At 42.2% G+C, this 26,242-nt stretch overlaps 2 protein-coding genes across 4 annotated transcripts in view; one reads left to right on the top strand and one right to left on the bottom strand.

The window, feature by feature from the left end:
• Positions 1 to 7,915, top strand: part of cep162 (centrosomal protein 162) — a 37,204-nt gene extending 29,289 nt beyond the window's left edge. For both annotated transcript variants that reach the window (XM_015949513.3, XM_070551796.1), the window contains 9 exons: positions 32 to 136; positions 219 to 458; positions 1,832 to 2,035; positions 3,592 to 3,907; positions 5,415 to 5,547; positions 5,616 to 5,757; positions 5,835 to 5,933; positions 6,376 to 6,510; positions 7,510 to 7,915. In XM_015949513.3, coding sequence (XP_015804999.3) covers positions 32 to 136; positions 219 to 458; positions 1,832 to 2,035; positions 3,592 to 3,907; positions 5,415 to 5,547; positions 5,616 to 5,757; positions 5,835 to 5,933; positions 6,376 to 6,510; positions 7,510 to 7,692 — 1,557 coding nt within the window. In that variant the 3' untranslated portion in view covers positions 7,693 to 7,915. The remainder of the gene's footprint in view (positions 1 to 31; positions 137 to 218; positions 459 to 1,831; positions 2,036 to 3,591; positions 3,908 to 5,414; positions 5,548 to 5,615; positions 5,758 to 5,834; positions 5,934 to 6,375; positions 6,511 to 7,509) is intronic.
• Positions 7,916 to 9,248: 1,333 nt separating this feature from the next.
• cyb5r4 (cytochrome b5 reductase 4) lies at positions 9,249 to 25,648 on the bottom strand. Of its 2 annotated transcripts, XM_070551797.1 has the most exons (16): positions 25,444 to 25,643; positions 24,815 to 24,939; positions 23,954 to 24,107; positions 23,107 to 23,207; positions 15,957 to 16,041; positions 15,518 to 15,599; positions 15,376 to 15,433; positions 15,131 to 15,224; positions 14,298 to 14,330; positions 13,846 to 13,968; positions 13,016 to 13,156; positions 12,541 to 12,687; positions 12,129 to 12,276; positions 11,293 to 11,379; positions 10,478 to 10,639; positions 9,249 to 9,498 (listed from the first exon to the last, which is right to left on the bottom strand). In XM_070551797.1, the coding sequence occupies exons 1-16, from the start codon at positions 25,601 to 25,603 to the stop codon at positions 9,444 to 9,446; spliced, it is 1,755 nt and encodes a 584-aa protein (XP_070407898.1). In that variant the 5' UTR covers positions 25,604 to 25,643; the 3' UTR covers positions 9,249 to 9,443. The 2 variants fall into 2 exon arrangements, with proteins under 2 accessions (XP_070407898.1, XP_070407899.1); XM_070551798.1 differs by lacking the exon at positions 9,249 to 9,498 and having other exon boundaries at positions 10,507 to 10,639; positions 11,236 to 11,379; positions 25,444 to 25,648.
• Between the last annotated feature and the right edge of the window lie 594 nt (positions 25,649 to 26,242).

The following is a 26,242-nucleotide window of genomic DNA, read 5'->3' as shown; positions in this document are numbered from 1 at the left end:
TTATGGAAGTAAGTAGTTGTTATTATTTCAGGTAGAAAAGCTGAAGCAGGAAGTTGTCAGAAGAAGCGGTGATCAACAGAAGAAGAGCAGAGGCAGATCTGCCGACACAAAGAAGATCCAGCATCTGGAGCGACAGGTTTTTCTAGCTGTAGCATGAATCAGACTAGTTAATGGAGTCATCCTCTCCATTTGCTTTATAATGTTTCTGTTTCCTCCAGGTGAAGGAGCTTAAACAGATTTTAAGGAGCAAAAACCCAAACTCACTGCCCGCCATGATTTACGCTGCATCTATGGCTGATAGTGACGAACACGGCAGCTCGTTCAGGATGGCCTCGTCTGGTGGGATTAACAGTCTGCTTGAACATAGGATTCAGCATCTGGAGGCTGAACTGGAGGGTCACGATGAAGAGGCTAAACGCAGCCTACAGGCCATGGAACAACGGTTCCACAGTCTCAAGGTATTGCTAAAAGGATCTGAGCACAGGTTAGAGCAATTCTGATGCCGTGTTGTATTAAAGCAGCAGTTAAAGCTACAAACATGAGCCTTGATGGAAGCAACAGCAGCTAGTGTTGAAGGTGATACATTTTATGTTTCCAGATGTGTCTACTGTCTCTACAAACACTCCAAGTGTTTGAAAATAAAACATGCATCCGTTTTTTGTCTGGATTTGTTTTCAGAAATCTTATATTTCTAGGAGCTTTTTGAAAATGTCCCTTATTGTGACATCACAATAAGGAAAATAAGCATATAACAACCTCCACCACTACCTGTGGACTAAGGGAGACTTCTGCCCTGGATGGGGAGGAGCATCAGCTCTACTCTGAGCCCCCCAACCCATAGCATTCAGTCAGGAGATGGGTGGGCGCTGCTATGTTGTCCCCTAATTCTGACCCTACCATCATCATCAGACTAGGCAACATTTTTCCAATCTTCTATTGTGCCATGTTCAAACTCACTTAAATCACCTTTCTTCCCAATTCTGAAGCTCAGTTTGAGCTTCATTAACATGCCTAAATGAACTGAGTTGCCTCCATGTGATTGGACGATTAGTAATTTGCATTAACAAGCAGTTGGACAGGTGTACCCAATAAAGTAGCTAGTGAGTGTACACATCCTAATGTGGCTGTTAACAATAGTTTGTTATTATAGCGTGCACAAACTCTGACATTATGAGTAGATGATGTGCACCAAAACCTTTATTTCAATATTTATCCTCCAGTAAAGTTTTTACCAAAAAGCAGTTAGGAGTCAAACCTACGTGTCTCACATGTCACACAGACATTTTTATTTATAATAAACATGATCTATGTAAAGTAATTTAGATTGTAAATGTGGGAACAAGGGGAGGGCCATTTTATTGTATAGTCATTGTTTCTTGCCTGTAAAGTTGTTAAAGGTCACTACTTAGCAGCGTTATCGTGTCCTACATTGTTGTTTTAGTGACCTACAGATCAAGTCGCAGCAACTTAGGGTCCCAACCCTAACCATACAGAGCATGTACTGATGTAATTGTCACTTAAGACTTTCCATGGATAGTGGAGAAACATCTCCCCTCCTGTGTATCCTCTCTCTGCATACCAGTAAACAAAAATGTCCGATCCTCAGTAGTTCTGGTGGATGAGGACTCAGCAGGTGGTTCTATGCTAATTTTAAAACACTGACAGAAAAAGGGATGGAAGTTTTTATTCACTTTGGAGTATTTATAGATGCATTAGAGACCCACACTTCAACACAAAAGATGCAACAAGTCAGATTTGAATAAAAGATCCATGATAAGACAAATAAAACAAGGAGTTTTCTCCTGTAACTAAACTGTGTGTCTCTCTTTAGCTGCAGTATGAAAACCAGATTCACCAGTTAGAGCTGCAGCTGGCACAAAGGCAGCAGGTTGAAGCAACGCCAGGATCGGATCTGTGGGTGTCCAAGTGTCGGAGACTGGAGGATGAGCTGCAGCTTCTCAAGGATAACCACCAGGAGAAAGAGAATTATTTACAAGAGCAGATCAAATCTCTGCAGAAGCAAGTCAAAAACATGGTTAGTATAAAAGTCAGCTTCTTTCTTCAGAAGTCAAAGAGTAGCTGTACAGATTTGTTATTACCAGTGTTGGGAACGTTACTTTAAAAAAGTAATTAGTTATAGTTACTGATTACTTTGTCAAAAAAGTAACTCAATTACTAACTGAGTTACAAGATCATAAAAGTAACTAATTACCAACAAAAGTAACTACTTAGTTACTTTTTTCATTAAAGAATGAAAGAATTACTACAATAGTGAAATATAAATGACTAATGACTGAACATAATAAAATGTATGTCCAAATGTTTTTTATAAACCTGAATAATTTAAACAAATAAGCACTTAACAGGAGGAACTACGAATAGGAACATTACACTAATCTAGACTATAAAAGGTCACTGTGTGATATTTAACAAACACCCAATCAGCTAAAATTTAAAATTGCAAATAGAAACACCTGTAAAGGTTCCCGAGCCTTTAAATGGTATCTCAGTCTAGTTAAATTACAGAAATAAATGTAATTTTGCACAGCATTCTAATTTTTCCAGCTTCACATAATTGTGTGTTATAGCATTTCTGTTGCTGCTAATCTAGTAACGGTTAAATAAATAAATAAAATCCTTTAAAATGACACTAGAAGAGGCACAAGCCTGATGGAGGACTTACATTTACTAACGTGGGTCAGACCCAACCACAGAAGAGCTGAAGCTGGGTGGTAAACACACACAGGTAGTTCTAATAACACCTGAGCTCCATGCCGTCTGAGACTGATGCATCAGTGTTACAGCGGGACTAAAGACATGATCAGGAACAGGTTACAGCTGGATGATCTAGGAAGGTAGAAGATCAGGACGTCTGAGCGGTGAACAGGTGAGCGGACCTTCGGGACGTCCTGCTGTCATGCTAAGGGCACGGCTGCAGACCCGCAGATTCGCTGCTGCAGCAACAAATCTGCGGGGGGTCTGCAGCCGTAGATATTCATCACGTCTTCCTCGTTCTTCACGGGCCGTGATGCTCTTAAACATCTGCCTCTTTAGCTCCTGATTAGCTGATGACAGCTTCAACACACCGCGCTGCTTAACGCACGCATTTCCTTATCAGTAACAGGAACGACGTTTTGATAAAAGAAGACGTAATTAATTAGTTTGCTCGTTACTGAAAGAAATATTTTTTTTATTAACGTGGTTATTTTAAACGGCATTATTCCCATCACTGCTCGTGTCTGCAGCATGCAGATACTGAGATGGTGAGGGTCTCCGCCCACCCGGTCAATCATCGTGTTTGTAAGTGCGTTACCGACACCTCTCTCTCCCTGGCTGCAGCTGAAGTGTGGCGGTCAGAAAGCCTGTTGCTCAACGTTCGACAAGCACATAGTAACGCACAACGTTCCGTCCCCAGTAACGGTAACGACGTTGCAACGGCGGGAAAAGTAATTAATTAGATTATTCCGTTACCTATAAAAGAACGCCGTTAGAAACGCCGTTATACTTAAACGGCGTTACTCCCAACACTGGTTATTACAAGGAAAAGAAACGTAATCTTCATTCTTACAAACTAGACCTCTTTCCACGCAGGCCCGGCCAAGCCCATGCCGACACCAGCGTCAAGCTGAGGCCGCCTTTGGGGCCAGAATAGAGCGACTCAACCAAGAGCTCGCTACAAAGACGAGACGCATTCAGGAACTTAGACGCACTGTGGAAGGAATGCAGAGAGAGAAAAGAAACGTTCTCTTTGCACCAAACCCACTACCTGACTTCTATTCTTCAGACTCCAAGCAGCTCCCAGGCCAGATCAAAGCCCACTTCTCTGCTGCTGAAGCAGAGACGGATGATGCAGGAACATTTCCACCTGCTCAGTATGACAAGACCTACCAGCCCACCGCCTTCACAGGTCTAGATCCCTCACCATTAACACTTTTGCCTATGAATGTTTACTAGGACTCATACTTTAGGGCTGCACTGTGGCATTGCAGCAAAAAGTTGCAGGTTGAAATCCTGGCTGCAGTCTTTCTGTATGGAGTTAGCACGCTCTGCTCATGGACAGTACTTCCTCCCACGGGCAAAGAACATACATGTTATGTTAAACTACTTATAACACATGTTGTCCAGGAGGACTAAGGATCATTTGGTTCTGTCAGAACCCCAGAAGAGCTGCATTAGCCTTCCACTCTCCCCCTGAGCTGGTTCAGTCATCCCATTCTAGCTCCTCGGGGAAGTGTGTCATCCTCCGTTTTTGTCTTGGTGATGCACACATTTACAGGATAATGAATGCTGTTTGGGTGTGATGAAGGTTCTAGACCTGTAAAGCCTGTGGGCTGGATTACCATCTGAAGTTGCTCATCTACCTTGAGGGGTTCCGCAGGGTTCGATATTGGAACCCCTGCTGTTTTCTGTGTGTATTCTGCCATTGGACAACATTTTGCAGAAGTATGATATTGCGTTTCACCAGTGTACTGATTATTAGCAGCTGTACCTACCTCTGGATGAGTCTGGTGGTCGCCCAATTTCAAAGCTTTTGGATTGTTTGGCTCACACTGAGGCATGGATGGCTGAGAACTTCTTGTACATAAGCAAACGTAAGACAGAGGCAGTTTTGTTTGGGCCCAACTGCTTTAACGAAGGCTCTATGGTTGATTGTGATGAGTTAAACTCCCACCTGTGGTGTTATTTTGGATGCTCTTGGCTTTAATGTCCTTATTAAAGGAGTTGTTGCCTCTTCCTTGTATCATTTGGTCAAACCACACATGACCTTGAAACCATTAATAACTTCCGGCCTAGACCACTTCTTATTGCTGGGAGTCCGAGTGCTGTAGCTCGTCTGCAGCTGGTCCAAAATGCTGCTGGGAGATTCTTGAATGGTGGGCAGAAGTTTGAGCATGCTACACCAGCGCTGGCTACCTGTCGGTTTCAGGATGTAATGTTGTTTTATTAGCTTTTTAATCTTTAAATGTTTTGGCTCCAGCTCTGACATGCTGCGGCTGTATGTTCCCCCTTAAATGCCCTGGTGGGAAAGAGCGTTATCTGTTCCAGAAACCTGGAAAGAGCTTCCAAAAATATTAGACTCCTCCTCTTCTGTGGTGGTTTTTAAATCGAGACCTGTTTTTCCTCTGAGGGTTAACTCATCATGTTGCTATTCATTCTTTTTGTTTTGTCTCCTTACTGTTTTTATTTAGCTTCTATTATGAATGTTTGTACTGCTCTTTGGCGGCATATCCTTGCCTGAGAAGTGCCGTGTACCTAAAGGTCGAGTCATGGCGGATCGATTCGTTAGATCAGTTATATCACAAATGGTGTGGTTACCAAAACAAAACATACAGGCTGCATCACTTAAAATGTAGGAAGGAAGAAACTTTCTGTAATCTGAGCATTTCCTGTCTGTGCCTCTCTCCGTCTGACAGGGGATCACATCACAGAGGTTCTGCAGGAGAACAAGGCTCTGAAGCAGCTTGTGGAGCAGCTCCAACAGGAGAAGGAGCACAAGGAGGAGGTGCTTAGGGTTGAGGCTATGCAAGCTAATCAGGAGTTGTGTCGGTAGGTATGTCAGAAACATTTGTTTTCAACATGAATGTGACAACTTTAAGCTGTTAATGTCATCATAGGCTGAAGGAGCTCCACGCAGAGCAGCTATCATCTCTGAAGGTGGAACATCTCAGGGTGCTTGACTCTTTGCGTTCCACCCACGCCCTGGAGCACTCATCTTCAAAGGTTGCAGAGCTGACCAACACACTCAACTGTCAGGAGGTACCAGTGCACCGACCTTGTTTGCACAGAGAGGCTGAAAGGAATCCAGTTGGTTTCACTTGAACATCTTCCTACAGATAGCCATGAAACATGTGCAAGAACAGCTGAGTGAACTTCAGGGATGTAAAGAGGCACTTAGACTCTCACAAGGCAGAGAAGAAGTCCTGCAGAAGCAGGTGAGCTGTTTTTATTCTGACAGGTAACAGTTAACATTTTACATTCAAATATAATCTAAAGACCTATCAGAAATGTGGCATTTACTATATTCAGTTTCCCAGTGCAGCATTTAGATGTTCCACCATACATGATTGCTCTCACTTACCAAGCATGTGGCTGGAACAACAGACCTACCAGTCGTAGAGCTTAGTCAGTTTTAGTTCAGGGATTTTTGGGTGCAGAAGAATGAGACTGGAATGTGCTGGAAAAGTTCTATTATTGGGTCAGAATCGGCATTTGATGTGTAAATTATGTTTTCTGGTTTATAGGCCCAGTTTTATTTATTCTCATCCGTAGGTTCTCTCTCTGCTGCATGCTTAATTGAACCCAAACCTCTTATTCATTGGTTATTGTGGTGAGTTCTATTACTGAGTGTGACTCGGAGTCTCTGATTGTGTGCAGCTAACCAGGCTGCTGCAGGAGCTGAAGGAGGCCCGAGGAGCTCAGAGCTCTGAGGTTAAACTCTTGTGTAGCCTTGAGAGGAAGATCATGACCATGGAGCTCAGACAGCAGCACAGAGAGGAGGAGCTGCAGCAGGTACTAGTGCATGACTTCATTTTAACACAAAGCTGAAGCTGTCATTTAAACTCACATCATGGTTGTAGAACACAGAGATTCTCTGAGACTCATCACCAGAGCAGCATCGCAGTGTTTGGTCTACTCAAGTGGACCAATTGGAAGTGTGTGTGTGTGTGTGTGTGTGTGTGTGTGTGTGTGTTAAGGAAGTGTGCAGCTATACTCTGTTGGTCCACACCACAAGCTATGGATTTGGCATTCATTCAAAATCTGTTACACATGCTCTCCTATATTCCTCTATGGTGTTTTCCTCTCATCATCCAACATGGACATTAGCAGTAGCTTGAACTAGTTGTTTTGTGGTTGGCGGTTCTGTGACTAACATTTAGCAACAGTTTCAAAAAGTCATTGTTTGTGTTGTCACAAATGAGGAAAGTAGAATAAAATCCCCTCACATGCAAGAGAGCAAGGAGCAGCAGCAGCTCTACTCCAAGCCCTTCCCGCATATCTGAGCTTCTCAGCTTATGGCAGCCTAAGTGGGCGTGGCCAGATCCAGCTAGTTTTCTTTACGTGACAGAGCCTTGATATTGATCCATCCATCTATCTTCTGAACCCGCTTGTCCACGCAGGGTCGCGGGGGGAGGGCTGGTGCCTATCTCCAGCAGTCAGCGGGCAAGTAGGCGGGGTACACCCTGGACAGAGAGCCAGTCCATCGCAGGTTAACACAGACACACAGGACAAACAACCATGCACACACATTCACACCTAAGGACAATTTAGACAGACCAATCAACCTAACAGTCATGTTTTTGGACTGTGGGAGGAAGCCGGAGTACCCAGAGAGAACCCACGCATGCAAACTCCATGCAGAAAGATCCCAGCCTGGGAATCGAACCCAGGACCTTCTCACTGCAAGGCAACAGCTCTAACCACTGCGCCACTGCACAGCCCTCCTGATATTGATAATGTACATCATTTATATATTTAAAGGCTTTGACCTCAGAAGCTCTCTCTCTTCAGCTCATTCAGGGGCCATGGCAGACACCAGCAGCTGATCTCCAGTCAGAAGTGGAATGCTGGAGGCGTCTGGCTCAGGACAAGAGCAGAGAACTGGATGTTTTCCGTACCGAGTTGGACTCTATTCTGGACATCTTGAGACATCTTCAGAAACAGGAAGTGTTCTCTTATCCCCACAAGCTCTGATCGCTCAGGATGGTTAGTACAAACATCCCATCCTGTTCGATTCTGAGTTCAGATTACCCCTTCATCAGCTTCATCCCAGCCCTAAATAAGGTTAAACGTCTCTTAGACCACAGAGAACGTCATTGACTGTTAAGTTTAATGTTGTGTGTGTAATTTCCTAGTTTCTCTGTAATTTGTTTTTAATTTATGACAGTTTTAAGAACAAATTAAAATGTATTCAATATTTAATGTTTACTTCAATCAGTTTATTAGAACCAGATATCTGAAGTCTTGGAACAGGATCCATAGTAAAAATTAAACCAATATTGAAGTAGTCTTTCAAAAAGAGATGCACATTATATCAGCATCAATATTGGTATCGGCCGATTGTAGTCATTTTTTAACATATCGGTATTGGTCCGATATATAAAACTGGGCCGATATTAACAAGCAATATGATGTGTATTTGTTTAGTCATCATGTGACAGTGGTTGTAATCACTTCAGAAGCGTAAATTGGATATCGGTGCATCCCTGGTTTCAAAGTTATAAATGGCCACGATGGTGACTCTGTCGGAGCTCCAGCATTCCTCTGTGGGGAGTAGAGAACATTCCAGAAGGACAATCCACTAATCTGCCCTGTATGGTGGAGTGGGCAGAGGGGGAGCACTCCTTGGAGAAAGGCACATGGCAGTCCACCTGGTGCGTCATTCATTGTGAGTAAGTACAGTTGATAAGAAGCCCCTTGGGTTGAGATTTACATGTTTGCATATAAAGTGTGCATCCCATAATTTACAGATTACACTGCTTTAAAATCTGGATTTCTCATTCTAACGGCTTGCCAAAAAAGGGATTACCCGGCCGGGTACGGTAACTTATGGAAACCCAGGCAAGACTTTATGGTGAAGTTTTTCGACTTTCAGGATAGTTTGTGTGATGAGAGTTGCCATAGCAACAGGCTCATGGTTATCCTGGATCTGTCCTCTGATCTTCACCAACAAGGAGCTGCTTTGATGGGGTGAATCAACAGCTGAGAGAATTGAAAATCCAATATGAAGTAGGTTATCCCACCAGGCTCAGAGCATCAACAGATGGACTGACACACATATTTGCTGCTCCTGCTGAAGCTGGAAGATCTACCACCCTACTGAGAAAACGGAAACGACCCATTTATTACGTTCTTAATAGGTTTGTGATCCAGAAAATAAACCAAATTTCCTCGTGTTTGACACTGGTCTAATATCTGGGTAAATGTATTAATAGTCTAACTTACTCTGCAGTGTGGATCTTCAATGCAACTTATTTTGAAATAGCTTTTCCCCATTAATGTTCATCTGTTGTGCAGCGATCCTTTAGTTACAGAGCATCCTGCTAGCGGGAGTTTTCTCCTCGCCCGGTGATTCTGATGTCCACTGGTTAGTTTACCCTTCTCTTTGCTAAAGCTGTTCAGAGGTTGGTTTGGTTGACCTGCGTCCTGGTTTACACGGGGTCTGTTCCTGTTATGGTCCACAGCCGAAGGTCAGGGGGACTAATCAGAACTAAATGTTATACTTTTCAGATTCAGCATTTTTCCTTCAGTTTTTCTTTCTGTACTTTTATTTCAAACATTTTTACATGAATTTGATTAAGTTTAGTCCACCAGAATCCCACGGCACCAGTGCTCCTCTTGCCCTGGAAGGACTGTAAATGCTCAGATGTGAAGTCCAGCATTACTTCGTCATATTGGTGCATAGAAGTATGTCTCTTCTTCCACACACACAACCCTTAGAGATGTCAGCCTTGGAAGGTGTGGAGCTCCTCTTCGCTGAACCCTAGCTGCTTCAACAATCTGAGAAATGAGTAAAAACAAGACCAAGATCCATCACAAACTGTTTTAATGCAAACCAAAGTCCCCCTCACAGCCCTGTCCTCCCATCCTGTCCTCACCCAAGGGGGACATAGCAAGTTCAAAGGGAAACCTTTCATTGACGGTTTGTTTAGCCGTTGACTGGATTTTGCTCATCGACCAGGTCAGAATCAAACCTAGTCTGAGTCGGGTCACTGCCACCTTCCATCAAAAGTAATTGTTTCATTAACCTTTACGCCACGGGCCATTTCACATTACTCTGCTAGAAGAAATAAGACTTCTGTTTGCAGCAGTCTGTTTGCACAGCGACTCGTTCAAAAAGACTTTGGTGATTAAATCATTGATGGTAATGTAAGCAGCACTGAGAAAACGAATTATGTCCAAATCTGAATAAAATACATTAAAATTTAGAACCCAATGTGGCGACGGTGGCACAGGAGTTAAAGTAAAAGTCCCATTAGTTCATCACACACACTGGTGAAATTCATCTCCGCACCTGACCCATCCGTGGGGAGCGGTGAGCTGCAGCTGTGGCCGCGCTCGGGAACTATTTGGTGGTTTAGGGTTAGGGTCACCTTTGTCAGTGTGCCTACATTGTAGCTCATCACCACTAGGGTGAATGATTGTGTTGTAAAGCACCTTGGGGGGTTCCAGGACTCTAGAAGGCGCTAGATCAAATACAGGCCATTTACCAAAAAATGTGCTGCTTAAAAAAAAAAATCTGCAAAATATTTTTTGATTAAAAACAGGTTTTACAGGTGTAAATCCCTCTGTTGGCATGGAGACGGGTCTCTGTAGAGACAGGAGGCAGCTATAAAGCTAGCAAGCTGTCCTTTAGCCACTGTTGGGACCGTAGTGAGCCGTGGTTCCAACGACGACTTCTAAACCTGAACATAACTCTAGACCCATCACACCAGTAAGACAAGAGTCCATGTCTGCATTATATTAGTGTATGGCTTACCTTACCGTCAGCTCTGTGAAAGCTGAAGGACCACACACACAAACATAGCATCTTGACTCAGATGGTCGTACGAGGAGCTCCTTCAACATGGCCTCATCCACCCGACCTGTTCTGTTCGTCCAGCTATCAGAGGGCTCCGAGAGGATGTGCTCCACCTGAAACCTGACACACGGCACCAGCGTCACACACGATGAGCTGCAGAACCTGGACAGGCCGCTTCTTGTCTTTCTAACAAAGGTGAGGTCTTCAGAGATGGAGATGACTTGGTAACAACTGGAACCTCACAAATAAACTTAACCGAGTTGAACTTATTTCATTCTAACAAACACACTTTAAAAAGGTTAACCCTTTGATGCATAATGGTCACTACAGTGGACAGGTACTCAGAATTGTTATTTATTTATTTTTGCTATTAAGCACAGCTGTTGAAGACTTTATTGTATGTGAGCCCCTCCATTTGGACTTCAGTAAGGCAAGCCACCATATTTCATGTTCAGAATGCACACCGTCCACTGAGATGGACATGTAATAAATTATTTGTAAATTAACAAAATGTTACAAAAAATATTTGTTGAAATTTGTTTCATTCACACCTAAAGATGAATGAAAAAAATTGTTTAAAAAATCATGGTTGAAGATCTCATAATTCATGCATCAGAGGGTTAACGCTCATGCAAGGGTTTAGAGCATTTACAACAGACGAATGCTTTAAACAGCAGGCCCTTGTCCCTTACACTCACAATGAAGATTAAAATTACATTTCTGTCTTTTCCTCCTCAGATCAGAGCAGTCCACTCAAACAAAAGCTGCAGTACCGTTCATCTTTAGCAGCCAGCTCACTCAGCTGGCTTCGCCACAGGATGTCTTCCTCCCGCCGGTTAAAAAACAGCAGCTTAGTTAACCTGAGAAAACATGATCGAATATTAAACGTATCAACTCAGATTTCCTGTTTGGAGTTTTGTCAGTGATGACATAAGCTGCCACTCTACTCTCATTTTAGCCAATTTTCAAAATTAGAGTTGAAAAAAATGATCGAAGTAGGTTTACGTCTGTTTTTTTAACCAGTTACTATGGAAGTGTTTAACCAACGTTATTCAAGAGCTTACATTTTCTATTTGAGAGCAGGATTTTATATCTTTACACTCAAAACACCAGCTCTCTTTCAAATAAACTCCACTCTTCCACAAATCTTTGTTTCTGCTCCCAGATTTTATTCTTCTTGCTCAGATAGTTTCTCCACATATCCACAAATCATGAATTACTGCATGAAAGTTTAAGGAGTAAAGGTCAGCTAATACATAATTAATCCAATAATAACAGGTAAAGTATTTGTACTTCATTACTTGAACCCTTTGCAGACCTGTAATCTGTGTGATGTTTGTAGGTAAACTCGGTCTCTGGTCTGTAACCGGTCTGGGTTCATTATGATTCCACCCGTCATTAAGAGGAATTTCATGACTTCATAGTAAAATATAAAAGTTACTGAAGCTCCTCTGATTTGTCCCGTTATGCTTCATGCTGTAATAAATATTCATTCAGCAGCTAAAGCTGTTAATGAATTTCAGGTAGTATGAATGATGAGGTTTAAATACTTTTCCCTTCACCTGATAAGTTTTAGAATGACCCTGCTACTGGGTCCATGTCTCCCCACCTGATGGTGTTTTCCTGCAGGACCAGGCTGATGAGGCGTGCCATGGGCGTAAATCCCGTTCCTGCTGCTAACAGGTAGAGGTTTGTGACATCACGAAAACAGCGGAGACTAAAAACACCTTCTGGACCACTTACAGATATGTGATCGCCTACAAAAGCAGAAATACGCATTAAAGACAAGTCAGATCAACATTTTAAAAAAATGCAATTACTAACAAAAGATAGAGGAGAAATGCAAGATAACGCTCCAGACACACAAACACAAGAGCTTTTTATTTGGTGAATCAGTATGTGAGGGATGAGCATCGTAGTGTTCGAGCTGGAGTTACGTCTAATCAATGTTTAATCAAAGTTAATGCTGCAAGAAGCATCAAACAAACAAACCCTTACAGGATGGTCCAGCTGCAACATACCAACTCGTAAGCTGTTGAGGTATTTGGTGAAAACCCCATCTGGATAGACTTTGATCATGAGGTAGAGGTCCGAGTCCTGAGAGGAGTGATGGGAAGCTGCTACCAAACTCTGACCCACTGGAGTGTATGGCCTCACTACATCTGTGTCTGAATATACAGAAAATCATCACATTTATAAATCAGGTTCTGGTGGATCAGAGGATGTGCTGCGGGTCATGCAGTCATGAAAGCAAAAGTAAACTTGTGTGCAACAAAAACCACACCAACAAATTATAGATCTGATCAATAAAAAGCCGTTATTAATCATTTCCACCATGTTCTGTCTCCTCTGGGTTTGACAGGTGCTTTAACATAAAAGAAACTTTAAACGGTCGCCGATACGCGGATCTCATAGCTCTGGAAGGAGTGTGACGGTGAAGAAGTCCAGGAAGTGGTGGTGCACGGTATTCTACAGGGGAGCGTAGAGTGTACTTACCTTGAATGAGGGCCTTGAGGAAGACATGTCTTCCAACAGGCACTTGCAGGACAGTCCCTTGTGGGAAGTGCAGTCTGAAGAGTTGGGAGTTATGGTTCACCTCAGCTTTAGACGCCAGCACACAGTCCCGATAGAAAAGGGCTAGTTTAGATTAAGACACAATTACTTGGTGACCAATGAGAATGAAGCTTTGGTTGAGCCAAAAGCCATTTTCCACACAAAAGCTCAACCTTTAATAAAAAATATATTATGTACACATAGATGTACAAATGCCATGGCTAAAAGCAAGATCTGTACGCTCAAAACATATGAAAGGAAGACTTTAAACGTATCAAGTCCTCTAAACGTCTGGGATGCTGATCTGATTAGTCAAGTGGCAGGGTGGTTGTTAACCAGCTGAGAAACATCCTTATTTGTAAATCATGTCTTTTTTAAGCCACATTGAGTCTCATATGCAGGCTGCATGTGAAAATAGTCTTCTAGCCCTATTTCCTGCATTAGCCGCCAAAATAAAACAAAGAGGGAAATGCTTGGGTCAGAAAAAGCCAGTCCCTTCTACTTCACAGGGAAGTGTTAGCATTCATGCTGCAGTCAGGAGAGAGCAGAGCACATCTCTGCTAATGAAGCTAACCATTAGCTATAGCATCTCTACAACATGGCAGAAAAAGTTCGAGCTTATGATTTTTGTGGAGGTAAAACATCCACATTGCATTTTTTACCCAGGAAAGAGTTAACGGAGGTAGCGGAAGTGGCGCACATCATGGATAAGTAAGACTCCATATCCACGTCTAATGTTTTTATGGGCCACTATGCCAGATCTCAAATCCTACCTCTGTCTTTTTTGCATAGGAAGGTATTGTGGAATTCCAGTGGTTGACCAAGGCTTTTCCATTTTTCTTTAGTTTGCTTGTGCATGGTGACCTGGATCTTTCCCACAGAGACGGCAGAGTGGACTGTGGATGATACGTACAGCTTAAGAACAGGAACAAGTGTTTTTAATGATCTAATTTCTAGAAAAGGACAGACCCTCTAACAACCCTTCCATGTTTAAATGGAAGTCTGCCAGTTGCAGTGTGCTGCTACATGACGGTACAACAAAAACAAGTGGACTTAATTTATTTACAATTACTTTGTCCTAACTATTAAACACCTTGTGTGTGCCACTCACACATTAATGCTTTATTCTAAAATTTAATTTTCCCGAAAAAGGAATTACCAGGAATCCTGTAAAGCAGCAGAATGTTTCAGTCTAAATGAAAGTCATCCATAAACGTTTCCTTACCAGCAATGTTTTCTTCAACTGGACTGGCAAGACCTACAAAGGTGTAAAAAAAACATTTTAGAACAAAGAACCCCAAGTGTATGAAGCTACATTTCTCATGGTACATATTTTTATTGCATTAAATGAATTGTAAGGCGAAATGTGATATAGCTGCTTTTTAAAGGAGACCACCGAGTCCACGAACCTCAGGTTCAGGGGTGGGGGAAGTTCCAGAGTCTGGGGACCACGACAATAAATGAAAACATAAACATATGAAACATGCTACTAGGACTGTCTTCTTCCATCTGTGTAAAGTAGCTAAAATCAGTAACATCCTGACCAAAAGAGATGCAGAAACCAGTAAACTACAAGTCTGGGCATGTAGATGCACCAGAACAGCCACATCACAGAGACCTACAGAGACAACCCCATGCATCTTGCTGCAGCATCAACATAAAACAACAGGAAAGTATTAGTGACGAGTTGTCATTGCTGACACAAGAGACGTTTTATAATTAGATTTCTTCAGACCTCTTTGTTTGACACACAGAATGACTGTGTTCCCTTACAAGCTGCTCGGATGTTCCCGGTGTTCGTTAGGGCTTACGTGTGTTAGTAGTTTTATTAATGGAGATAATTAAACACCACACAGTAACCTCACACTGAGAGCGTACAATTTGTTTTGATAAATGGACTGCAGTACCCATGTTTGACCACAGGGTGGCACTAATACTGGCTAGCACTGAAACTACTTAGAAGTCTGGATCGAAGTTAGTTTTAAAAAGGACAAAATAAACCAAGTGTGACAATTATATACTTGAAAAAGAAAAAGAAAAGTTAACAAATCTTCTCACATAAATGTATCATGAATGACATTTTCCCAAGGAGCACTTCCACTCGAAGAACACCAGCCTGGAGGTCAACAGTCGTACAGCCCGAGCTGGGAATCTGAGAGGAAGCAAAAAAACAAATGACCAGCTGGTTATCCAGCTGTATGGCTGACAATGACATTCATTCTGACCCCATCAAAAATGTAAAAGGAGATCAAACTATACGTTTATACTTATAAATGTCTCCCAGAACACGTGTGAGTAAATACCTTTCTCTTTGCATAAACAACCAAATGGACAGTGGCATCAGTCTGGAACCAGTCGAACCTACATCAGTGGCAGAAGGCACATCACGAGTCACTGTTCATTTTATAACAGCTGATTTTTTTGCTCTAGATTTGTGTTTGATACCGAGGTTTTGGGTCTCTGTTAGATGGAGGAGGAACCGCAGCAGGTGGAGCGAGGCCTGTTGGAGGTGAAGCTGGCGTGGCAGCTGGAGTGACAGACAGGAAAATAAGTAGGTACAGTTTACTTACCACACACCTTTCACAGTGATTTACCTTAACATCATTACAATTAAGGCATAAAAAAAGTGAGATAAGAGAACTCCAGTGGATCTCAAGTAAATAAAGGTCTTTTGCTGCTTTTTTACAGGAGTCAAGAGTGCCATTACAACATAAAAATGAATAAGTGGAGGACTGCCATCGAGGGCTTTTTGTAATGATGTGAAAGGGGAGTTAACGTATGTAGGCAGGAGCATGTTCTACTGGAGCAGGGTAACGGACAAGGAAAAACTCAGCACTTTGTAGATGCAACCAAGAATAGGTAGGGTGTGTGTGTGTGTGTGTACCTTTATGAGCTGCAGCAGCCTTTGTGGCCAATCTACCCACCAGGCACTCTTTTAACATGGACTCATAATTCACCCAGCGATGGACCTGAGCACAACATATGAAGCCAATCAAAAGCTGGCAGAAGAACATCTGTTTCACTAAAGATCTAAGGAGTGTCACATTTAATCACTATGTAGGCAAGGCAGTAGGGATGTGAATCTTAGAGCAACTCACGATTTGATTCGATTACGATTCTTGGGGTGCCGATTCGATTCAGAATCGATTCTCGATTCACAATCCGTATTAACAAAGAGTGTCAGCTCCAGGATGAACTACTTTGTTGTACAAGTTAGTTAAAGCTATGGGGCATTTTTATTTGACTTTAAACTGGTCTTGCTCCAAAATGCAAATTTACAATGTAAAATAAAGTGATTCTAAAACTGTAAACAGAAGCAATCTTTTGACCAAAAGGCAACATTTATTTTTGTTTACCTTGTAAAATATAACAAATCTGTAGTTACCTAACAGTAGCTTTGAAAGTAATACGGTCAAATACTTTTCAAGTATGTGTAGAAACAAGTTACATGAGTAATCCGGAGTACTCATTTATCAACTTATAGAGAATAAATAAGAGAATATCTCAAATTTCTGAGTATGTAAAAAATTACATTCATTCATTCACCCTCTTATCAACAGATTCAAACATGAATCATCTCAATTTATGGGACCACAAAAGTAAACGGAGTACTGACTCTCCTAACAAAGATCAAAAAGTGCATCTCAAACCTGTAACGTGCCAAATATTTGAGTTCTTGGAATCGATTCTGAACCTTTGTGAATCGATTCTGAATCTTTATAAATAAGAATCCCGATTCAGACTTGAATCGATTTTTTTCAGCACCTCTACAAGGCAGCTTAATTTATGTACAGAGGCAATTCAATGCACTTTCCAATTAGCGAGAACATTAAAATCAATGTGACAGCACAATTAAAATACACACAAATTAAATTTACATTTAAAAAGGAAAAAAAAAAAAAAGGAAGTTAAAAGGTGAGCAGTTACAGTGCAGAACAGTCATCCAAAGGCTGAGGAATACATGAAGGTTTTCAATTTTGATGTAAAAGTTACCAGAGTTGGGGCAGATTTGAGGTCACGAGGAAGCGGATTCCATCTGTGAGCAGCATGGTAGCTAAAAGCAGCTTCACCCTGTTTGGTTCTGACCCGAGGTTCTACCAGCTGACTGCTTCCTAAGGATCTCAGAGCCCTGCTGGGTGTATGTACAGGAAGGGAGATCCAACATGTATTCTGGTCCCATGCCACTGAGTGATGTACAAACTAGTAGAAGCACTTTGAAATCAATTATGTAGTTTACTGGTAACCAGTGTAGAGATTTAAGAACATTACCCATGTTCCTGTGAATGATTTCATTTTTTTTTGGTCTGGCTGGTTGGTTTACCTCCTGCGAGAAGCTACACTAGAAGGTGTGAACTGAAGGGACTTCTAAACCAGCAAACTAGGATAGACTTAGCAAGTAGTGCCTCCAGACAGGAATCAATGAACCAGTGTGCAAACGTTTTAGGCAGGTGTAATATTAATAATTATATTTCATCTCTCCATACTGAATACCGAGTAGAACATGAAGGTGGTATGACGTGATCAATAGAAACATGGATTAGTGATGAGAAAGGACTGGACTTTGAACTTGAGGGTTATGATGCACATTTTGTAAACAGAAGAAACAAATCTGGAGGTGGAGTAGCTGTATATGTGGAAAAAGCTTAAATTACAAGGTAGTGGAACGTATGTCTACTGTGACTTATTATGTATTGGAATGTATCACAATCGAAATCCATAAAGAAAAGGAAAAAAATGTAATAATTAGCTGTATATATAGAACACCTGGCTCTAGTATTCAAATATTTAATAACTTCTTAGAAGAAATATTCTCTAAAACTAATCAAAAAGTAATGTTTATCTGTGGTGATTTTAATATTGACTTGTTGAATCCGAAAAAGCATAAAATGACAGACAAATTAATAAATACCAAGTATAGTTTGGGTTTTCAGCCTAAAATAACCAGGCCTAACAGGATTACACCCCATTGTGCCACCTTACTTGATAATATTTTCACTAACAATATGGAAAATAATATTGAGAGGGGATTATTAATTAATGACATCAGTGATCACCTACCAGTTTTTTCAATTCATGACACCAATTATATTTTCTGACAATTTACAACCCCCATTTTACAAATTTTTACGATTCTTGTGAACTGCATGTTTTGGCATCACAAGTGTCCACGACCTTAGTTCTTCTGGTTTCTGTGGCCCTGAACGGTGTGCATCAAATAATAAATTGTTAAAGGTTTTCTTACCAAGTAACAAAACATCTCCAAGATCTTGGAAAAGATTGTGGCTAAACAACTCACAGCTGCTCTTGATGAACATAACATCTATGATTGCTTCCAGTCAGGTTTTTGTAGAGCTCATTCTACTGAAACAGCTCTTCTTAGAGTCTCTAATGACCTTCTGACTCACAGTGATGGAGTGGACTAGCCTAGTGAACTAGACCAAATTCTTGCTTTGCAAAGAATGGTCTAGGCATGCTCCATTGGAACCTCAGCAGCTCCTACCAGGACTCTGGCTAGCCAATCACAGCTCTCTAGAGGGGTTTCAAACACATAAAGAGCTGTGATTGGTCCATAATGGTGGGCCAATCATAGTGCTCTATCTGCTTAGTGAACAAATCACAGAGCTTTATCGCTTTGTGGGCCAATCAGGGCACTCTATATGCCTGGTGGGTGGGATGATGCAACAGAGTGAAACAAGAGTATGTCACATTCATTGTCCAGTGGAATGTGGAGATCATTTGAAAGACAACGGTAGAACCCGCCCCACAACCGAGAGCCGTCAATGGAGCATGGCCAGACTAAATAATACATTTATTTAGTCTGGCTTGCCAGGCTAGGAGTGGACTGTTCTGTTCTGGTCCTGCTGGACCTGACTGCAGCCTTTGACATTGCTGACCATCACCTGCTACTGGAGAGGTTGAGAGACTGGGTAGGCCTATCAAGATCTGCTCTGGAGTAGTTCTCCTCTTAGCTGTCTGAGCATTCCTTCTTGGCCGTCTCCAAATTTAGGTCCTCCACCACCTACCTTACCCATAGTAGTGTGATGATTTATGATATGATTGACACTACATATTATTTATGACCAATAAGATGTGACTATTCCATATAAATATGAAATAGCAATCTGATCGATCTTTCGATGTTTAATCAGAAGATTCTAGGGTTCTTTGCTTCTTCAGGGACCATAAACACACTTCGTATTAATTCAGTCAGTATATAGTTTATAAAAATGAATTTAATTCTTTTTCCCAAACTAATGATTATACATGACAAGGTATGAATAATGATCTGTGATGTGGTGGATATGAAGTGATTTAATGTGATGTGTGAAATGTTGTAATGGAAGCTAGATGTTTTAGCAAAACCATTCTTTGTATCTGAGAGAGTTTGTGAAGTCTGGGTTGTAAAATAATTTGTTGTTTGTTTATAAACTAGAGAGTTGTTTATTTATAAAAGTCATAAGACTCCAGTACGCAGGTGTACGATACCCTTGGTATGAGTTGCTCTTGGCGGCCCGGAGGGGTGCGGTCCAAGTAGTGAGGTAACCGGAAGTCGAAACCATAATATTCAGAGATTAGTAACTTCCTCTGAGTCCAGCCTCCCCAGCCAATAAGATGCAACCCTGGGTCTGCAGGTTAGATATCTGAGGTGTGAAGTAGCTCTTAAAAGAGCTGTTTGGGCTGTATCAGCTTGCAGCGTGCAAAGAGGCTTTTGACTGGACGTCAAAAGAGATGGTCTCAAAAATGCTTCTTCCCGAATTGGCCGGTTCGAGAGTCAGCTAGAAACTGACTTAATCAGGAAGTAATTCTTTTAATAAACCACAATGTCCGGCGTGCATTTTTGTAAGTCTTGGGTTGTATGTGCATGTGTGAGCATGAGGGAGGGAGCGTGTGACTGTGTTTGTGTATGACTGTATATGTCAGGTGGGGCCTTTGGGTCCTCCCCTCTCCTGGAACTTCTCTTGATGATATAGATCTCTGTCCCCCCTCCCCCTGCCACACCTGGTGTGGGGTGCGCTGCCTTGGTCTGCCTGAGTGTTCGTGGCAACCGGGTCTGGGGGTTTAAGATTTTGGCATCTGCCTGTTAGATCCCGGTGGCTGCCTGGTGGGGTCTGGGCCCCTGGGCTCTGCTGGGTCCCCGGCGGGGGTGGTCGCCCCTGGGTCCCGGGTCGCTGAGTCCCGGGCTCGGCCGGCTAGGGGGTGGGAGGCTGCGGGCGGGCCTGTGGGCTTGCCGCTGATATCTCCGGGGACTCTGCCGGCTGCTGGTTGTGGTCCCCCGGGGCGATCCTCTGTGCCTCTCGAGGGGGGCGGGGGCCTTCCTGGTTGCAGTCTCCTTGGGGTTCCTGCGTTCTGGGGCAGCGCCTGGATCTCTGGGACTTGGAGCTCCCTCCGTCTCCTGCGCATCTTTGGGGGGTGGATCTGTGGTCCCTCACACTCTCTGTTGGACGCTCCTATAGAGAAACCTTAAATAAACAAGCGCGTGTACACACACAGGTGCTCACATGGTGCTCTCAAAAGTATGGGCTTGGGCACGTTAAACACAGGTCTTAAGACTATGGTGGGCACTTAATGCGTTGTGATTTATTATCGTGATTCTTCAGTTAAGCAATGTTGATTATATATATATATATATTTTTTCTTTTCATCAAGTTGACGCAGTGATAGGTAGATCTTGTTGTATTGTTGTTGTGTCCCTTTTTTGGTGTCCCTTTGTTTGTTTTTTTTTGTCTTTTTTCTGCAGGTCTAGAAGCAGACTCTAGTTCATTATTGTTTATTTTTGTGGAACCCCCCCCCCCCCCCTCTCTCTCTCCCCACCTTTTCTTTTCCTCTCTCTTTCACCTCTGTCTCCGTGTCTGGTCGGAATTACAAAGCATTCAACAACAATAACAATAAAGTTTTAAGTATCAGGCGTGACATTAAAAGCAAACGCTTTGATGCTCCACCTGAGAATAAATCTGTAAGGCTTGTCACCAGCATTCAGACATCAATTCTGCTTGCTTCACAGCCAGACAGGACACGGTAAAAAAAAAAAAATAAATAAATAAAAATAAAAATAAACCACAATGTCATGAGTTTTGGACAAGTTTGGCAAATCAGAATTTGACACGTTTTTGAGTATTTACCAACATCCGTCAGAAAGCCACGCCTTCTTCAGATGCAAAGATGTTTTAACACTTTGTGAATGAGAATGTTCAAACCATTATGCGAGTTGAATATTACCTTGCTGAGTATCTTATTTAATGTGTATGAGTGTAAACAATGATTAACTTGTTAAATCAAACACATACTCATTTGTTAAATACATGGATCATTGTAAGAACAATATTCCTTTTAAATTCATTGATTTAAGCACAGGTTATTCAAACATTTGATTTAAACATCTTGTTAATTCATCACATATGATTACTTAAGCTTATTGGAGCTTCAAGTAGGTTTGATTTTTATTTAGGGTGAGGAATCAGCAGTCTGGCTTTTACACAGAGACTGCAGGACCTTTGCAGGAGACCTCGACAATTTTGTTATGTCTTTTTGTATGCAAACAAGCACTGAGCAGAACCTTCTGGATTTGGAGGCCAGATAGATAGTGGGTTTATTTCTGCATCTGAAAGGTTATACTGTGGTCCATTAGATGGTGAAAATTGACCCTTTGGATACGTAACACCACGGTGTCCCACAAGGTTCTGTGCTGGGGCCTCTACTCTTCCTCCTCTACCTGGTTCCTCTTCAGCAAATCCTGAGCTCCTTCAAAGGAATCTCCTACAATTTTTATGCAGATGACATCCAACTGTACATCTCCTTTAAGCCCCATGAGATGTCTAAGCTGCAGCTGCTACATTCCTGCTTAGACTCTATTAAAACCTGGATGGCTGGGAGCTTTCTACAGCTGAATGAAGATAAGACTGAGATCCTCATCTGTGCCCCAGACAAATTGGTTCCCAAAGTCAGAGACTCTCTTGGTCACGTTGCTTCTCACACCAAACCCTCTGTCAGGAAACTTGGTGTGACCTTTGACCCAGCTCTCACCCTGGATTCTCATGTCAGTTCTGTTGTTTGCTCTTCCTTCTTCCATCTCAGGAACATTGCTAAGCTGAGTCCCATTCTGTCCCGCTCTGACACCTTCATCTCCTCACGCTTAGACTACTGCAACTTGCTTTTCATTTGTCTGAGCAGAACCTCCCTGAACCGTCTACAGGTGGTTCAGAATGCCTGTGCTCGGCTTCTGACCAAGTCCTCCAAACACACTCACATCACCTCGCTTCTCCTCCAGCTTCACTAGCTGCCAGTCAACTTTAGGGTTCATTTCAAGATCCTGGTTCTGGTCTATAGGGTCTTACATGGACAAGCACCATCTTACATTGGTGATCTTCTCAGTCCCTACACCCCCAGCAGGTCCCAGAGGTCCAGTGACCAAAGCCTACTGGTTGTGCAACGCACCAGGCTAAAGACCAAAGGTGACAGATCATTTGCTGCTGTGGCCCCCAGACTCTGGAATTCTCTCCCGCTGAGCCTGAGATCAGTGGACTCAGTGGACTCCTTTAAGAAGCAGCTGAAGACTCACTTGTTCAAGCTGGCTTTTGTATGACCTTCATCACCACAGTCTCCTTATTCTGCTCTCTCCACCTATTCTGCCTTCCCCAGGATTCACTGATTTCCTTCTTTCCTATTCACTCTCTCTCTTAGCAGTTTTAAATCACAATTGTCTATTTTTGCTTATTTTAAACATATTTTTAATCATTTTCTAAATTATTTTTTATATTTTACATTTTTTGTTTTTGTGAAGTACCTCGTGATTTTTATCTTGAGAGGCGCTATAGAAATGATTATTTTCTTTTACAGTAAAACATTATGATGCCACTAAAAACAACCATTTTTTTATGGAGGTTTGAAACCTTTTGGAGAAGTCTACAAACTGAGTCAATACATTTTGAAATGTTACTAATGTGGGGGTGGAACATTTTACACAGCTTGACTTTAGACAGAAACCACCAGTAAAATGTTTCTGTGACTAAAGACAAAGCTTTACTTTCTTTCTTTACCTGGTCGAAGAGGTCCGTGGCATCAATCCCTGCTGCCTTCATCAGCTCCTCTTCTCCCCCAGGGTGGTAGTCTATGTATGGTGTGACATTATAAACCATCCCTGAATAAAAGGAGAAAACACTTTAGTAGTGCTGCTCTCTGCTTACATCAGTGATCATGATACCAGAGCCAAGACACTATTTGTCTACTTTAACAGGGTTAATACAGGAATCCTAACGTTTTTACCACCCCTACAATAGGTTTTACTACCAACACGACATCAAGCTGCAGCCTTATTTGGGGGGGAGAGAGTTAGATGCTGAAACCATAATGTCAGAGTGAGACGTAGTTTTGTAACGAAGCGCTAAACAGGAAGACAGTGACGCCACTTCCAGTTCCGCTAAGCTTCAAACATTCTGTTGATGCAACAGACCCAATATCGTGGAGGGAAAGTGAAGTCCATCGGGTTGTCCACTAGCAGCCAAGGTGGTATGTTTATGCTTTATTTTACATGAGATGAAGCAAGTAATGTTATTATTTGTACATTGTTTATATTTGACTTCAGTTGTTCGGTTTAGCTGTGGTGTAAAAGTTCAAAGATGTAAGACCCCATTAAACATCAGTGAAAGGAATGGTTGTGTCTCTTGTGTTTGTGAACAAGCCAGCATAATTTAGTTTAGGCACATGACTGGTGGAGGTGTGAATCAGTGAATATCTAACCATCATTATGGACTAGCAGCCAAATGTTCAAATCTGAGCAGAATTTATTAAATTGAGAGACCTGATTCTTACAACCTCAAATTTACTAAAACACCTCACCTCTCCGGGGCTACGTAAGCCTCAGAACTGCTATGGTGCCCGCCTCACCTCGTATACAGGTCCAGCAGTCACCCCTTGAGTTGTGTTTCTGTAGTTCTTCTTGGGTAACTTCAATGATGCGACCACTGAGTCCAGTCAAATCTTTTCCACTTTTGGCAAACCGAATCCAGTCCATTAGACTGTGGCCGGGCTTCAGTGCCACCTGGTGAAGAGGAAAAGACATTTGAATCTGGAAACGTGCTTCAGAGTAGAGGTCGACCGATATTGGTTTTCCTATTGACGATACAGATGACCCATAAGTACAACCGATTTCTATGGGCCAATTTTCATGGCTGATATCTACACATTTTCCACATTATTTTCAGGCTAAAATGTCACTAATAACATTTGATACACAAAATTCCTGAAGCTGAATCATTTTTAACTCTGAATTTAAATAAATGTTAAATCTTAACTTTGTACACTGCCCAGTGTTAAAGTCAGACATCTAAATAAAGTTAATTTAGAGTATTAATCATGCAGATATTTTAGTGAACGTGAAAATACATTTAAATAAATTCTGCAACACCGCTGGGCTGCCCGAGGATGTGCCTGACTTTAAATCGGCTTAGCCAGATATGTCAGGCCTTTATTAGTTATAATTGTGATGATTATAGCTTACAGTTTATGACACCCCCACATTCAAAATGTCAGACAATTAGAATATTGTGAAAAGGTTCAGTGTCACACAGCTAATGAATACAAAACACCTGCAAAGACGGTCTCTCAGTCTGACTGACATAAATGGAGCATTGAATGATATTTTAATCTAAACAATAAAAAGCGCTCCTAAAAGCAGTCAGCAAGATGGCGATCGCCGCTCGTAGCCAGTCTAGTGTTTACATTTGTGGCTGGGTGACACTACCGTACCTTGTTCCTCTCGGACTGGCCAGACGGAGAGATCCTCTGTTGGGAGCTCGGTGCAGGGAAAGGCTGGGTGGGAATGTTTAACATCTTGGAAACGTTCCGGAAGCAGCCCCAGTTTCTCTCTAAACCTATTTAACGAGCAGCAGTTTAACTCAACCACACACACACACGGCAGGTCTACAGTCACACAGGTGTCACTGGCAGCTACCAGCGCCTTCCTTGTTTTCATACAGTGTTCAGTAAGATAAGCTAACAGTCCTGACGGCGCTACTCGCAGCTATAAATGATTAAACTGTAAAAATAAGCATACTCCAGATGCCAAAAACCCGCTTTCCAAGCAAATTAAGAAGATAAAGCCACACCGAGGCATTACAAGTTATCCCGGCGTCCTGCTGCTCATTCTGACGAGGGTGTGACGTCAAATTCCTACGACGAAACCCCGCCCTTCTGATATCCACTAGCAGCGACTGTAGTGACGCAAACCTACATAACACATAAATTATACCCTGCCACTTTATTTATTAGGCGAGAGGCTTTGACACATAAATGCAGTAAACAACAAGAACTTAATTCAATCTCGTAGTCAGTCTGTAAAAATAACTACGGTCGCACTCGGCTAAACCTAAGCTCACCTAAACTGCTGAGGAGACCTGTTATGCAGGAGGAATCATGTCCTTCACTCGACGCGCTCTCCGTGTCAGACTCCTCTGAATATTCCCTGCTTTTATTTAACATTATGGACTCGTGCTTTCGATAAGAGATTTGCTGTAAATCAGTTCTATCATGAAGCATCCAACTATCAGCGGTTTGAGGCTTTTAATTGTTAATCTACTAAAAGGATTATGGAACGCTAAATGCAATTTGTTAGCGTGAGGCCCCGCCTCTTTTGTATTTGATTGGCTAGAAGGGCTCGCCAACGATTGGCTATTTCATTTGGCAGCTACACGTCATCTGCTAAAGTAATTCAGAAATTCTATCAGTTTGAAACGATCAGGTGAGAAGTCCAAAGAATAATCAGGATAGTTCTCCAAGAGTCAAGACCCCCTAGGGAAGAAGTTCTGGAAGACCTTGCATCAGCAGGTACTGTTATTTCAAAAACAACCATAAGCAGTGCATTGTTGAACAAAAAGCATGTTGAGGCTCAGTTAAAGTTTGAGAAACAGCATTTGGAGAAGCCCGTGGATTACTGAGAGACTAACCCTAACTTTTGGGCTGTCCTACACACCATGTTTGGAGAAGAAATGGCACTGCCCACTACCCCGAGAACACCATACCAACGGTTAAGTTTGGGTATTGGAAGCATCATGGTGTAGGTCAAGTAGTCTAATTGTTAGGAGATGAAGGTGCGGATAACAGTATCAAGTTCAGAGCGTGACAGAATGGGACTCAGCTTAGCAATGTTCCTGAGATGGAAGAAGGAAGAGCGAACAA

Source organism: Nothobranchius furzeri, chromosome 5 (genome assembly GCF_043380555.1).
Source record: "Nothobranchius furzeri strain GRZ-AD chromosome 5, NfurGRZ-RIMD1, whole genome shotgun sequence".
Taxonomy (NCBI): Eukaryota; Metazoa; Chordata; class Actinopteri; order Cyprinodontiformes; family Nothobranchiidae; genus Nothobranchius; species Nothobranchius furzeri.
Note: the sequence above shows the minus strand (reverse complement) of the source record. Positions and strands in the feature narration are given on the sequence as shown.

Coding starts and splice junctions, on each gene's coding strand:
- cyb5r4 (XM_070551797.1), bottom strand. CDS start 25,603: ATGCTTCATGATAGAACTGATTTACAGCAAATCTCTTATCGAAAGCAC. Junction 15,600..15,956: donor GGCTGCTGCAGCTCATAAAG/GTACACACACAC, acceptor CTGTCACTCCAG/CTGCCACGCCAGCTTCACCT. Junction 12,688..13,015: donor CCTCAAGGCCCTCATTCAAG/GTAAGTACACTC, acceptor CTGTATATTCAG/ACACAGATGTAGTGAGGCCA.